Here is a 14,176-nt window from a genome sequence, read left to right as displayed (position 1 = left end):
CCTTCCCCTCCCACCACCAGCTCCTTCCAGCCCCAAGGACATCGAGGATCTGGTGAGGCTGCCTGAAGGATGTTCCAGGTTGCAGTCTGCAGAGCCCCTGCTGGTGAGCCTCAGGGCCTCCTTTCCTTCTGACCTCTTTCCTCCCACTCCTGCTGCGGATGACACCAACACGGCCCGACAGCGACATCTAGAGGTCACCACCCACTTCATGTTGCTTCAGCACAGCATCCCACAGCAAAGGGCCTGTGCCACCAGGGCTCCACATTGGAGTTCCCATCATCCCATCCTCCAGTTTAGCGACCAAGCCACCAGGCAGAGCTCTAAAGGGGCCCAGCTCCTCCATCTTTCCCTGCAAGGCCAAATTTGGGGTCATCAAGGCTCCTGGGATCCCAAGTGAGCCCATGGGTATCCTCCCCTCCCACAAGCCAAGGTTCCCTGTCCCCTCACACAGTGCCCTGCTTTGTTTCAGAAGAAGAGTCATCCCAGCAGCTTAGCTAGCCTCTTCCCACAGAGCCAGCTTCTCACCTCCACCTGTGTCCTGTGTCCTGACTCCCACGTGAGAAGACGCAGTGGCCCTCACCTTTCTTTAGTGATCCTTTTAAGCAATTATTCACTGTCATCCATTCCCACTGCAGTTTTGCAGGAACTAAGGTCGCCATCCAGATGGAGTTAAGCAACTTCAGGCTGAGCACAAGATTCCTGGAGCACCACCCTATTACTTCGCTACCAACCAATCAGAAGAAAGCCACATACCCTGTATTCCTCACCCCAAATTTTCCTATAAAGTTTCCTCCCAAAACCATCTAGGAGTTTGGGTTTTTTGAACATGAGCCACCCATTCTCCCTGTTTGGCCCTGCAACAAACCGTTTTTTCTGCTCCAAACTCTAAGATTTGGTTTGTCCAGCCTCACTGTGCACAAGAGGTGTTCATTCCTAACGATTTCTCTTTTGCTGGTTCCTCTCTGTCTGCTCTTCCCTTGATCATCCATCCATCCATCTGTCCCTCATCTGTCGTCTTCATTGTACAATCAGCAGGCCATGGAGCTAAGTCTGACATTAGAGTGATGAGTTTGGGAAGGAGAAAAACAAGGACAAATGCCCGTCAGCACCTGTGGTAACACTGCAGGGTACGTAGGGGGATTGAGGGGATTTCTCTTAGCCCTATCCCACCTTCGCGCTGACGAAGAACAAGTCATGTCTTTTCTGAGGTTGCTGCATGGCCTTGCTCGCTTCCCTGAGATCACTCAAGGGACTCCTCCTTGCCCATCCAGCCACATTTGGCCAGCTCCCCCTCAGCCTTCCTTCCCTGCAACTCTTGCCCCTGCTTCCACTATGCCCCTGGAGCCCACGCCCAGATCCCCTAGGCTAGACCTACCCCTGTGCTTCACTCCTCTCGTTCCTTTTACTGGACTGGCCCCTCCCCATCACCGTTGTACCCAGTGCCATGGGCCTCTCAGCCCCCATCTGAATGGGGTCATCCCTGGACAGCTCTGCCTGCCTGGCCCTGGAGCAGGCAAGGCATGAGCACGGTGGACTGGACAGAGTGGCAGCTCTGTTCATCTGCTGCAGGGAGAATGGTGTTGGGTGAATGAGAACTTTCCAGAATCCTGGGAGGGCAGGAAGAGGATCTGAGATAGAGTGGGCTTTGGAAAGTCCCTCCAAAGACCACTTCTCCAGGCTAAGTAATGTTTTCTGGCCACCTTTGCATCACCAAATGCAACTCGTGTCCACTCACCCACTACCACTTGCTGACAGTGGGTGGTGTGAAGGAAAGTACGGCATTTATTTGCAGGATGCCAAGTGAGAACAGGTGGCTCATGTTCAAAAGACCCGAACTCCCTCATAGCTGTCAGGGAAGGGTTTTTATTTTTATTTTTAAATTTTTGGCCATACTTGCTACATGTGGAATTCACTCCAGGGACTGAGGACTGAACCCATGCTGCAGATGCAACCTGTGCTGCAACTGTGGCAATGCTGGATCCTTAACCTGTTGTGTCACACGGGAACTTCCTTTTTTTTTTTTTTCCTAGTCAGGGAAGGGTTTTTAAAGGCAAGTTTTAAGGTGAGGGCTGCAGGGTTCAAAACTTTCTTCTGATTGATTGATGGTGAGGGGTGATATTTTGGGAATTATCAACCTTCTGGTTCCAACCAGTCTGTGGTCTACAGTGTTTGTGCTCAGCAGGTAGTCACCATCCTCCACCAGGGTGGGGCTCTTAGTTCCTGCAGAACTCAAAGATGTGTGTTGGACTGTGATGACTATCTCTTGAGGAGGAACTAGGATTCCCTTTATGAAGAACTTTGCCTTTCTTGTTTAGCTACTTTGCCTTTGTTTCGGCATTCCCTCACTTATGTAATTAGTAACTGCTTGTAACTGTTCTTTGGAACTCAGGGAAGGCCTAGGAGACTAGGCCTTTTTCTACAAACAAGAAATGGGGGGTGGGGGGGGGATGTGGAGGGGCTTTTGTATCTGGGAGGGCCCCGCAATGTCCTGCCCCGTTTCACTTACTCTCTTGCTGGTGAAGGTCAGAACTGGAACTCTGATCCCCTCTCCCAACTTTGCTCCTCCCAGCCAGGTCATCTCCAATTTGGAGCAGGTAAGGTCAGGGCCAATGGGGCAAAGACACTCTGACCCTCTGACCCATAGAAGTCCAGTAAAGGATCACTTGTCCCAGAGGGATCCACTCGGAGCACCAGCCACCCATGATCACCAGCCTGGGAACTACTTAAGGCTGCTGAGTAGTATCAAGCAAAATGGAAACAAACTCTAGAGGTGAAAGAACAGTATACATTTGTTTCTTCCCCTCTAGTTAAAGAGCATAATTTTTAAAATTTAATTCTCCCTGTTTTCCCTCTATTTTTATCAAGTTCCAGAATGATGGGATATCAGAAAGTATGTAAAGTGATCCTAGCTTCCCTTTGACACCTATTTCTCCTCCACGCCCACCCACCCAGGGCCAAAATTATGACATTTTTTCCTGCATTATTATTGCTTTCTGAAAGTCCAACATTGGGACAAGTGCATGGGCAATGGACTTGGTTCAAACCCCTGCCCTACTAGTGTCAGGACCAAGTTTTTCAGGCTCTGAGCCTGTTTTACGATGTTAAAAAGAATGAAACATCTTGATTTTCCTTAGCAGACCTCAGATATTCTCCTTTTTACATTTCCCTCCCTCAAATCTGCTTCTCTTCCGGGCCCAGTTTAACCACCCTAGCCCACACTAAAGTCAGTAATTTAATAATTGTATTTGCCTTCTAAGAAGCATCCATCAGGAGTTCCCGTCGTGGCACAGTAGTTAACGAATCTGACTAGGACCATGAGATTGCGGGTTTGATCCCTGGCCTTGCTTAGTGGGTTGGGGATCCGGTGTTGCTGTGAGCTGTGGTGTAGGTTGCAGATGTGGCTTGGATCCAGCATTGCTGTGGCTGTGGCGTAGGCCAGCAGCTATAGCTCCGATTAGACCCCTAGCCTGGGAACCTCCATATGCCATGGGAGTGGCCCTAGAAAAGGCAAAAATAAATAAATAAAATTAAATTAAAAAAAAAAAAAGAAGCACCCATCAGATACTTTCGGAGGCAATGAGTTATATAGCTCAGTCAGTGGGGGAGGGATGGAGTGGGGTCTTCCATACCACCTAGGTAGCTGCCTAGACCTTGTCACCAAATTTAAGATCAACAAAGAAGCTGCTTTTACAAGGCCAGTTAAAGAATGTGAAATCCCAGCAGGCCTTGGCCCTGAGTGTGTGGAGAGCCACACAACAAAAGCCTTTATTTATTTCCCTTTCCTTCTTTTCAGATCCCCACACACATGGTTAACACTAAGGACTTCTTGTAGGGTCAGTAGTCACCATAAATTTGCACAGAAAACTTCTCTTCTGGGGAACCCTCCTACACTATTAGAGGGAATGTACGTTGGCACAGTCGCTATGGAAAACGGTTCAAAGGTTCTTCAGAAAATTAGGGCTAGAGTTACCATAAGATCTAGCAATCCCACCCCTGGCATGCATATATCCAGATAATTCAAAAAGATACATACACCCTTATGTTCATAGCAGCACTATTCACAATAGCCAAGACATGGAAACAACCTAAATATCCATCAACAGATGAATGGATTAAGATGTGGTACATACACACAATGGAATACTATTCAGTCATAAAAAATGAAATCATGCTATTCACAGCATTGGATGGAACTAGAGATTATCATACCAAATGAAGCCAGAAAGAGAAAGACACATACCATATGATATTACTTATATGTGGAATCTTAAAAAAAATGACACAAAATAACCTATCTACAAAACAGAGACAGACATGGAGAACAAATTCGTGGTTGCCAGGGCAGGGGCGGGGGGTTGGGGAGGCATGGAATGGGAGGACGTAGTTAGCAGATATATGCTATTATACATGAAGGGGAGAGTCAGTAAGATTCTACTGAAAAAAAAATCCTACTGTATAGCACAGAGAACTATATTCAGTGTCCTTTGATGAACTATAATGGAACAGAATATTAAGGAGGATACATATATGTATGACCAAATCACTCTGCCGTACAGCAGAAATTAACACAACATTGTAAATCAACTACAACACTTTTTTTTGTCTTTTTAGGGCTGCATCCATGGCATGCGGAGGTTCCCAGGCTAGGGGTCGAGTCAGAGCAGTCAGAGCTACAGCTGCCAGCCTACACCACAGCTCACGGCAACACTGGATCCTTAACCTACTGAGCGAGGCCGGGGATCAAACCTGCATCCTCATGAATGCTAGTCAGATTCGTTTCTGCTGAGCCATGATAGGAACTCATACTTGCATAAATTTTTTTTAAAAAGGCATTGTCAGAACAAAATATAAAAACTTCTACCCCAGGATGCTGGAACTGAATAAAACAATAAAATGTTAAATATGGAGGGGGAGTCAACACTTCTCTTTTGAATGGACTTCTGAACAGCCTAAATATTAATATTCTGGGAGCTCCCTGGAGGCCTAGCAGTTAATCTGGTGTTGTCACTGCTTTGGCTTGGGTCATTGCAGTGGTGCTGGTTGGACCCCTGGCCTGGGAACTTCTGTATGCCTTAGGCGCTGCCAAAAAGAAATCAATATTCAAAAACAAAAGAAATCAAGTATCATTTTGCCTCTTTTATGTACAAGTTTCATTTAAATATCTCTCATGGTTAGAAAATCAATGTCAAAAACAACATTGGTAGATGGCTTGAAAACAAATGCAGTAAATATTAAAGAACATGGGTTAATAATTTTTCCAAGTAAATGCTTGATAAGAAATATTTTCCAGGAGGTCAGTTAAATAAATATCAGGTGCCCGAGGCACTGGGGACAGAGCCTCAGCCTGCTCAGGAGATGGTGGCAGGCAGTCCAAGTGGCTTTCCCACTTGGTGATACACATGGCAGCTCATACAAGTGGCACCACCAGCCTTTATCCCCAGCTCCAAAGCCAAAGTAGGGCTTTTTCTGCTATGGAAAAGAGTCAAGTCCAGAGACAAATAAACTACTTAAGATGAAACTGGGGTAGCTCAGTCCAGGATATTCTGGTTTAACCTGGGCAGCCTCCCCAAAATTGTCCAACAAAAATCAGTCACTAGGGACTCATGGATCAAAGAGTCAAGCCAGACTCCTTCTGAACACATTTTTTGTTGTTGTTGTTCTATTCAACTATACAATTATTCTCTTAAGTTTGAGCTGTTTATATTTCACTCATATTTACAAGATGCCAGCTCAGTTGGGTCTAATCTCAATTTTACCCACTCTTTTTTTTCTGCTGCATCCACGGCATCTCTAAGTTCCTAGGTCAGGGATTGACCTGAGCCACTGCAGTGACAACACGGGACCCTTAACCCACTGCGCCACAAGAGAACTTCTACCCACTTGATCTTTTAGGCTAATCAGACTTCTGGGAAAAATATGTTTATATATTAACATAGCTCAACGTTTACATTCCCATTATATTAAATCAGCTTTAATGTTACAAATAACATCTCAGAAAATTGAATAAGTAACTTGACCTAGCATACTAACTTGATCCTAGAACTTTTCTATCCATTTTGGCGCATCCCTAGAATCCACAGAACCCTATTATTCATATATAAAACAATATCTAAAGTATGCCAATATTACCGATGTTCTTTACCTAAAATAATAGACAATTTAAAGCACCAAAGCATACTTTATTTGAAAGTGACATCCTAAATATTAAGCAATCTCATTTTTTAGTTCATTTTAGAAGTCTCAATATCAAAATCTTTACATAAAAGGAATGATACGTGTTTTGGAAGACCTGACAAGTACCACCCCCCCCCCCTCAAATCCCAGTGTCCTCAAGCGGTGGCCCATATGCCTCAGGAAGGCCAGTGACAGTAGAATGGTGGTCAGGGGGTCAGAGATGCTGGGGTTTAACCAGAAGGAGGTGCTCCTTGGAGCATTCATGGCCAAGAGCAGACGGGGTTCACAGTGGGAAAAAGCAGATGATAAAGCAGCCTTTCTTCTCTCTCAATACACCAATTAGAAAGCAGGAAATCTATTAGCAGAGAAAACCCAGATCCACTTGAAGAAACAGGTGGGAAGTCTGCATTCTCTCAGCTGTCCCACAAGTTACTTAATCAGCTATATTTATGACCCACACTAGGCTCCATAACAGGATTCAGACACTCAGTATATAAAAGCCCAGTAACTGCTCCGAGGGTGCGTCAGGGTTCATCTGGCATAAAGAACAAAGGACCTGCAGACAAGCAGTCTTCGGCTCTAGTAGCAAACCTTCATGCAAGCTGAGAGATGGTGATTCATGTCTTATTTCTGAATTAAGATCTAGGGGATCAGAAGGAATATTAATTGTTTCAGAATAAAAGGACCAAGGCCTAAGCACTCAAAAGAGAATTTCTTAGATGAAGCCGTATCACTAAACAGCTGCACTGGAAAACAAATGGAAATATCCCCGGGCTGGAAGTTTCCCAGCATCTGAATGTCCTAAATGTGAACATGAGGAAGTCAAACCTAGCTATTTGCTTTCCTTTCAGTGGGTGGCTCGAGGGAGTTGAGATGAGGAGACAGATCAATTTAAGATTGAGCAGGAACATAAAAAGTGTCAGTTTTATGGGATTATAGTTGTGTTTCCATTTAGGGACACGTTTCCTGTTGTTGAAATGCTACAGCAATTTAGACCATGAAGTTCATCCTCCCAAAAAAGGATCCACGTGGCTTAATTTTCAAATAAACACAGACTGTGCAGCCCAAGAAAGCCATTACTAGTTACATCTGGTTCTTCCCCAACTCCTGTACTAAATAAGGTCTGGTTCCCCAGAAGTAGCAATGGCGATTTATCCCCAGTCTGAGGGCAAGTGTCCCATCAGACAAATCTCGTCCTCCCTGTGTCTCTCCAGATGCAACTAGTGAGCCCTGGTTAGTGACTGTTCTCAGGTCCATGCTTTCCCCTCTCCAGGTTCAGGCTGAATCTAAAGTCCACAATCTACGGCATAAGCAAGTCCTGCCTAAACTACCTGTCATGGTCACCACATGCAATGTTGAAATTTTCTCCTTCCCTGCAACCATGCAGAGTGGGAGCATTCTTTCTAGACAGTATTGCACAGTCAGCAGCAGGGTGAGGGAGTTCAGCATAAATGAGGGGGAAAGAGCATTAGGAGGAATTAGAAGAATGTTTGAGAGGTATAATCAGAAAGGGTAAGTGCTGTGAGTACATCTGCAGAGATTTACTAAACCCCAGAGGAAATTTTAGTAATGCAGGAGGCCAGGAGTTAAGGCTCAGACAGAAGTGATCTCCTAGCACAGCTCAAAGGTTCAGGGGGTAGGACTTAGTGGAAGGGCCCCAAAGCAACACAAATAAATTCAGCTGGTTCAGAGCTCTGGCAGCCTTCACCCTCAGCTGAAAACCAAGAAAACTCATTCTAAGCATGCTTGTTTACAGCAGGCCCTGTTTGCAAGTTTAAGGACTCAGTTTCGAGATAAACTAAATCTGAACTAGAATGCAGCATTACAAAATGTTTTCACAAGTAAAATCACACACAAAAAGTTACAATATTGCATAGAAACGTATTCTGCAATATGCTTTGTAAACCTAGGTCTTTTAGTAACTTTAAAATAAAAAACAAACAAAACTTCCCTTCATAGTCTAGAAATCCATGATTGTGAATTGAGGAGAATTATCAAGTTTGCAGATTTTGCAAGACCCCAGGAGATTTTGAAGTCCTTCATATTCTTAGAACCATGATTAAATACACCTTTCAAGGGCTCAGGCTGGCAGTTTAACACCAGTGTCTTTATAAAAGGACTTGGGTTCCACGAGCCCAAGCCAATTCTCTGGTCTCTGTGCTCTGCTCTCTCTGCATAGAAGAGGACACCAAAACACTCAGGGATGTAAAATCACCGCTAGTGTTTTTAAACCTAAATTTTTTTTTCTCTTATGTTAGTCTCTTACTAAGCAAGCTATATCTGCCTGCCCTTTTAACACTAAGGTTTCAAAAGCCAGTTTAAGAGTAAGTGAAAATGTCTTAAAAGAGCATTTAAGTTAACTTTGGCAATAGGATGGGAGACCCTTAACTCCCTTTGTACGATGCATCAATTGAGTCGGAGTTAAAATACACCACAGTGACAGTGATATCATCCCTGTACATCCTGGCCAAGTCCTCGGGCAATGTCAGCATGGTTGACAGCCGCTCCGGCTCCATCTCCCCATACTCGTTGCTCCCTATAGCGTATCTGATCAGGCGCGTGGCAGCATTTTGGTCAGCAGCCTGGAGCCCCTGGGCTTTCCTCTGCAGCAGCAGGCTTTGCATGAGTCCCAGGTTGCCGGGTCGCTGGGCCAGGTCTGGCTTGTGCCGACCCCCTTCGGCCAAGTGCTCCACTACCAACCTCACCACATCCTCATTGCCCAGCACGTCCCACAGGCCATCCGAGGCCAGCACAAGGAACTTGTCCTGGGGCCTCAGCCTGTGGTATGTGACCTCAGGCTTGGCTGTCAGGTAAGGTGGAGTGTAATAGTTGGGGGGTGTGAACTGATAAATGTTGAGGGCCTCGGTGTCAAAGCCCCGCTCTAGGACGCTTTGCTGCAGCTCCTTACTCCACTTCAGCTGGACGTCCCCGAAGGCCCTGCAGGGCATGAGGACGCCCAGCAGCCTGTTGTCCAGGATGACTGTCCTGTCCTCTGACTCAGGATGCTCTCTCTTTAGCCGAGACAGCTCAGATGGATTCCAGGCATTGTGGTCCCGGGTGAGGGGGAGACAAGACCACATGCCATTGTCCTCCTGGACACCAAGGATGGCCCGGCAGTCACCGGCATTCGCCACATGCAAGTGAATTCCGTCGACATGGGCTATGCAAGCCGTTGCCCCGGAGAAAGCAACCTGGAGTGAAAGGTTCCTGGTCATCTCATCTTCCAGGGGGGCCTGGATCTCTAGCGAGATGTCAGAATCCAGTCTCTGGAAGGAGTACGTTAATGCTTCCTCAGTGTTCAGCCCCATTTCCATGTGCAAGTCCAGCAGCTCCTGCCAGTAGACACGGAGGTGGTCAAGGTGCAGTGACGTGATATCCTTGTAGATACTGTCCCCTGGGTGCTTGAGCCACTGCAGGATGGGCAGCAGAGGCTTCATGCTTTCCATGGCCCCCTCCATCTGCTCCAGTGTCTGCTGGGACATCAGTGACACTGCCACATAGTAGAAGAGCCTCTCACTCACTGCTTGAGCGCATGCGTGGCCACCGTGTCCATCGAAGACGCCAAACATCAGCCCGTTGGTCTGCAGGCAGGCAGCTACACCTCGCCGGTCTTCCACGGGGGAATTGGCAGCCAGCTGGTTGCTCTCAAACCTCAATACTGAATTTGGGACTCTGCTGACGAGGTCAAGAATCTTGTGTGCCGACTCACCAGCTCTAAGCACTTCATTTACCTGTTCGGGGCTGAGCTGCAAGTGGAAATCCTCTTCCTCTGTCGAGGTGTGTCTATAGGCTTTCCGCAGAGCAAGGCCATCATCACATGGGGCATTGTTTTTTAAGGTGGCTGGCCCCCGGGCAAAGAGCCTCCATTTTGATTTAATCCTATTTGAGGCACACCTTGAATATAAACGTTGCCCCCCTTGTAATGTGGCAATGCCATTCCTTGCAGAACTTAAAATCCAGTAGGACACAGTACTCGACATTTTGCAACTGTACAATATGTTCCTTCAGCAAGACTTTTTTTTTTAATCTGAAAATTTAAGAGTTTTAAATTTAATTTCTTAAAAATACTGACTTCTGAAAACATTTAATCTCAAAATACTTAAGCAAGTCTCCCTGCTTCCTATTATAACATATAATAAACACATTCCAGAAAATGTACAAAACAGGGTTTTTACACTCTCTCTCCTCTTACAGAGCCACATTTTCCTCGTTTCCAAATCTACTCCCTTGCCAGAGCCCAGTGCCTCGCTCCCATGTTCACTCTCCCCAGTAGGCTTTAAGTGTTTATTTAAACATAAGCTCTCTTTCTTGTTCCCCAGCCATACTGGTGGCTGTACTCAACTGGAGGCCCTCCAGCATATAAGACAGGAAGACGGTGGCAGCAAAGAAGACAGAAAAGTCACTGGGGTCAGACCAACATTAAGCTCTAACTCATTAAATGTAATGAGTAAAGTAATGTAAAGTCTGTGCTGGGGTACGAACAGCCTCTAAAAATTATCAGACAAGGCAAAGTGGACCCGATCATCCTCACCAACACGTGTCTAGCCTTGAGGAAATCTGAGCTGGAGCACTATGCCATGTTGGCCAAAACAATGTCCAGCACTGCAGGGTAGTAATTTTGAATTGGGCACAGCATGTGGAAAATACTCCAGAGGATGCAGGCTAGTACTGATCCAGGTGATGATAGAAGCATGCCAGAAGAGACTGGAGAAAAGGAAGCCATGCAAAAATTTTCTTTAATAAACTCTCCAGAGCTTGTTCTACTTATATACAAATGAATGCATACATGTGTGCATGCTCCATAAATTTAAGAACCATGGCTGACCTACTCACCAGTGGTTCTCCAGTGCCCAGGCCTGTACCTTGCACAATAAGCCCTCAAACAATGGCGAAACATGGCAAGTTCAGAGGACCCAAAGCACACGCAGTATGACCCTAGCTGTCTAGCATTAGACACACGACGTCACTTGCCTGAGCTCCAGTTGTCGGTAGGATGCGAATAATAGTTTCATAAAGGATTTCTGTGAGGATTTAAAGAAATATAACCCTTTGAAAAGAGTATTATTACTTTTACCATTAAGTGTATTATTGGAGATTTAGAGGTTGTTTCCACTGCCTCTCTATTTGTAAAATACCAAACCGCAATACCTAACACATCAACCTATTCCCTACTTGCTTATTTCCCAAGACTGGAATCAGTAGGTCAAAGGGTGTAGACGCATACTGCCAAACTGATTTCCAAAAGGTTCGCATCTGCCTCTGCAAGGGCATGAAGGAAACAGTTTCCTAGCACTTTCAACAGCCTCTAGCGGTATTTTTCCTTAGACAAAAAAAGCTGTTCTATTTTCTAGTTTCTCTGGTGACTCGGGAGGAGGAGCCTTTCCACGTGTTTTTGGATTTCGTTTAGGAATCCTGCCCTCCCCAAAGTTTGTCTGTGGGGGTAAAGGGAGCTCCCACACTTGAAGACCACTCCCCCTCTCCTCAGCCCACGCCGCCCAACTAGGAGTAGGAGCGGTTGGCCAGGGCGCACAGAAGGCGCCTCCCCGCGCCCGCGCCCCCTCCCCCCCGCCCAGCAGAGAAGCGAGCAGCGATGCCCGATGCAAGGCGGTCTGCCGCAGCCCGGACCCAAATAATTTCGCATATCTAAAGAAAACAGGTCCCCAAGTCAAGTTTCTGACCCACAGCCTCATAGATAAGAGCGCGGCCTCCGGAGTCCACTAAACCCGATCTCCTTCAAACCCTGGCGCGGCTACGTCCCTGAGCTCCAGCTTCTCAGTCCATAAAAAGGGAAACTAAGTCGCGAAGCGGCGCTCACAGGGCTACTCTGAAACAGCCAGTGCGGACGTCCCTGTACGCAGCCCAGGGTTCGCCGTAAGGCCGCGGGCCCACGTGGCGCGTGTGCGCGAGAGGGATGACCGCAGTTGAGGCCAAGGCTCTTCCCGGTCCGCCGCGGGCCCGCCCCCTCACCTCACCTCACCTCACCTCCGCTCTCCGCCCCAGCACCTGAGCCGACCGACACCGTGGGCCGGAGCGGGCCTGGGGCTGGCCAGGCCCGGCGCGATAAGAGGCGTTCACAACCCGCGTAGCCCACTTTCCTACCTCAGGTCCTCGCCCTCCTCTCACCTGCTTGCGCCGAGGCCTCCGGGCTCCCCCCCTCAATTCCGCGCCTGCGTGCAGTGCTGCGGCTGCAGCCACCCAGGACTCGCCTCCCTGAAAGTACCTCTAGTGCAGATCCCCGGCTGCCGGAGAAGGAAGCATCCTCTTGCCAGTCTTTATTGGTTCATCTGTGGAGGCGGGCCCATGACGGGCAGCAGAATTGCCCAATGGCTGAGGAGGACAAGAGGGCGGGACCCGGAGGGGCCAAATCCGGTTCCTCCTCAACTTCCCCCGCCCACCTCCATCCACCCTCCGGGCTCCTCCGGACTATAGGTAACCTCCTAGACTGTAGGTAGCCCGGGTGCAGGGATCAGGCAGTCCTGTGGCAGAGCATCCCACCACGTGACACTCCGCACTCTGCACACCCCAAAACGCCCAGGCTCTCCCACTCGTCACCGTTGTTAATAATACCCCACGGCCTCCTCTCCGTTTCTGTGCCAACCCTCTTTCAGGCGCCACACCCTTCTATATCTACTTGCCTCCCTCTGGAGGCCCTCCGAACGCCTTAAACACAGCTTGCCTAGAAGTCATCTTTCTGCTAACTTTGCTCTTTCTTTCCTCCCCTAACGTAGTAACGGCCCCACCATCTGCTCAGAGATTCAAGCCCCAAGTAGGAGTCATTTTGACACCTCTCCCTTCACCCCTACTCCTCTCCTGTCAGTTATCTAATCCTGTTCACCTCATCTCCTAAACAACTCCAATCCAAACATTTGCCTCCAGCTGCTCTGCCACTCTATTCCATTCTTCTCATCTGGTCTCCCCACCTCTGACTTTATCTTGGCCCTAGTAGCTCTGCTTCTACAGAATAAGTAGGGTGATCCTTCTACAATGCAAATTGCTGCTGTAAAATCTTGTAAAATGCTGTAAAATGGCTTCCCACCAACCATTGGGCCTTGAACTGACATTTACATTGGCATGGCCACTGACCGTTACCACAATAGTTGGTTGGTGGGTTGAGAAAGGCTGAGAACCATGACACCAGATATTCCCTTAGTCCCTTCCATTGTGGCATCAGAAGTTCTGCATCCCAGTTATGGCCTGCTGCCTTTCAAATCACTGTAAAAGAACTCTCCTACTGACTGTGGTAAGTCAAGGGCAGTCCTCCCACCAGAAACAGAGAAAAATAGGAGGTGACCAGAAAAGGCCACTTAGAGCCCTGGAAATGTGGTCTTCTAGAAGGAAGACACACTGACTTACCTGGGGAACCTGGCCAGCCCACCTGGATCCAAGGACCTGCCTGCCATAAAACAGCTCCTGTCATACTTGGCCCTGATATGATATTCATACCGCCACTCACCCTTGGTCCCTTCCGGAAGTACTAAAGAGTAAGTCAGAATTTGCACTATCTCTCTTCCTGGATACTGAAAGGGCTGTTTCAGACTTAAACTAAAAATAACTCTAAGGGATTCTAAATAAATTGGTGTAGTCTTTTAGTTCATTTGGGGTTATAAAGGGTCATCCTTCAGGACAGAGGCAGCACAGTTTAATTACTCAATCTGTAGGCGTTTATGGGTGCCTGAATATGCCAGGCCCTGGGCCAACAACTGGAGACACCGAGATGGCTGCCTCCGCCACACTTTCCTGAAAAGATTACATCACTCTGCTAAGTCTGAAACCACTCAGTTTTTGTAAGTTACCACACACACACACACACACACACACACACACCACTTCCAAAGTAGAAAGTCACCCTTGAGGGTTTTGTGTGCACCAGAACTTTTGCTTAAAGGCTATAATCAGCTCAGACATCCTATAGATGTTGGCCAGCCCTAGAACCCTACCCAAGGCTTCCTTGTCTCAAGGTCTTATTAGAAAAGAATGAATGAAGGATGTGTGGATTCAATGC

The 14,176-nt window shown here is 47.4% G+C and overlaps 2 protein-coding genes across 8 annotated transcripts in view; one reads left to right on the top strand and one right to left on the bottom strand.

The window, feature by feature from the left end:
• Positions 1–14,176, top strand: part of TK2 (thymidine kinase 2) — a 1,024,677-nt gene that overhangs the window by 672,986 nt on the left and 337,515 nt on the right. The gene's annotated exons all lie outside the window — the stretch shown is intronic.
• PDP2 (pyruvate dehydrogenase phosphatase catalytic subunit 2) lies at positions 6,159–12,425 on the bottom strand. 7 transcript variants are annotated; one of them, XM_084960044.1, is made up of 3 exons: positions 12,157–12,401; positions 11,146–11,195; positions 6,159–10,201 (listed from the first exon to the last, which is right to left on the bottom strand). In XM_084960044.1, exon 3 carries the CDS (start codon positions 10,152–10,154, stop codon positions 8,559–8,561), a length of 1,596 nt encoding a protein of 531 aa, XP_084816170.1. In that variant the 5' UTR covers positions 10,155–10,201; positions 11,146–11,195; positions 12,157–12,401; the 3' UTR covers positions 6,159–8,558. The 7 variants fall into 7 exon arrangements, with proteins under 7 accessions (XP_084816170.1, XP_020949670.1, XP_020949672.1 ...); XM_021094011.2 differs by having other exon boundaries at positions 12,298–12,401; XM_021094013.2 differs by lacking the exon at positions 12,157–12,401 and adding an exon at positions 11,857–12,120.

Source organism: Sus scrofa, chromosome 6 (assembly GCF_054392235.1).
Source record: "Sus scrofa isolate SSC_HxYL_T2T_F1_AM1 chromosome 6, Sscrofa_HxYL_maternal_Yorkshire_Landrace_v2.0, whole genome shotgun sequence".
NCBI lineage: Eukaryota > Metazoa > Chordata > Mammalia > Artiodactyla > Suidae > Sus > Sus scrofa.
Note: the sequence above shows the minus strand (reverse complement) of the source record. Positions and strands in the feature narration are given on the sequence as shown.

Bases quoted from the DNA above. Each gene is read 5' to 3' on its own strand.
- PDP2 (XM_021094014.2), bottom strand. From the start codon at position 10,154: ATGTCGAGTACTGTGTCCTACTGGATTTTAAGTTCTGCAAGGAATGGC.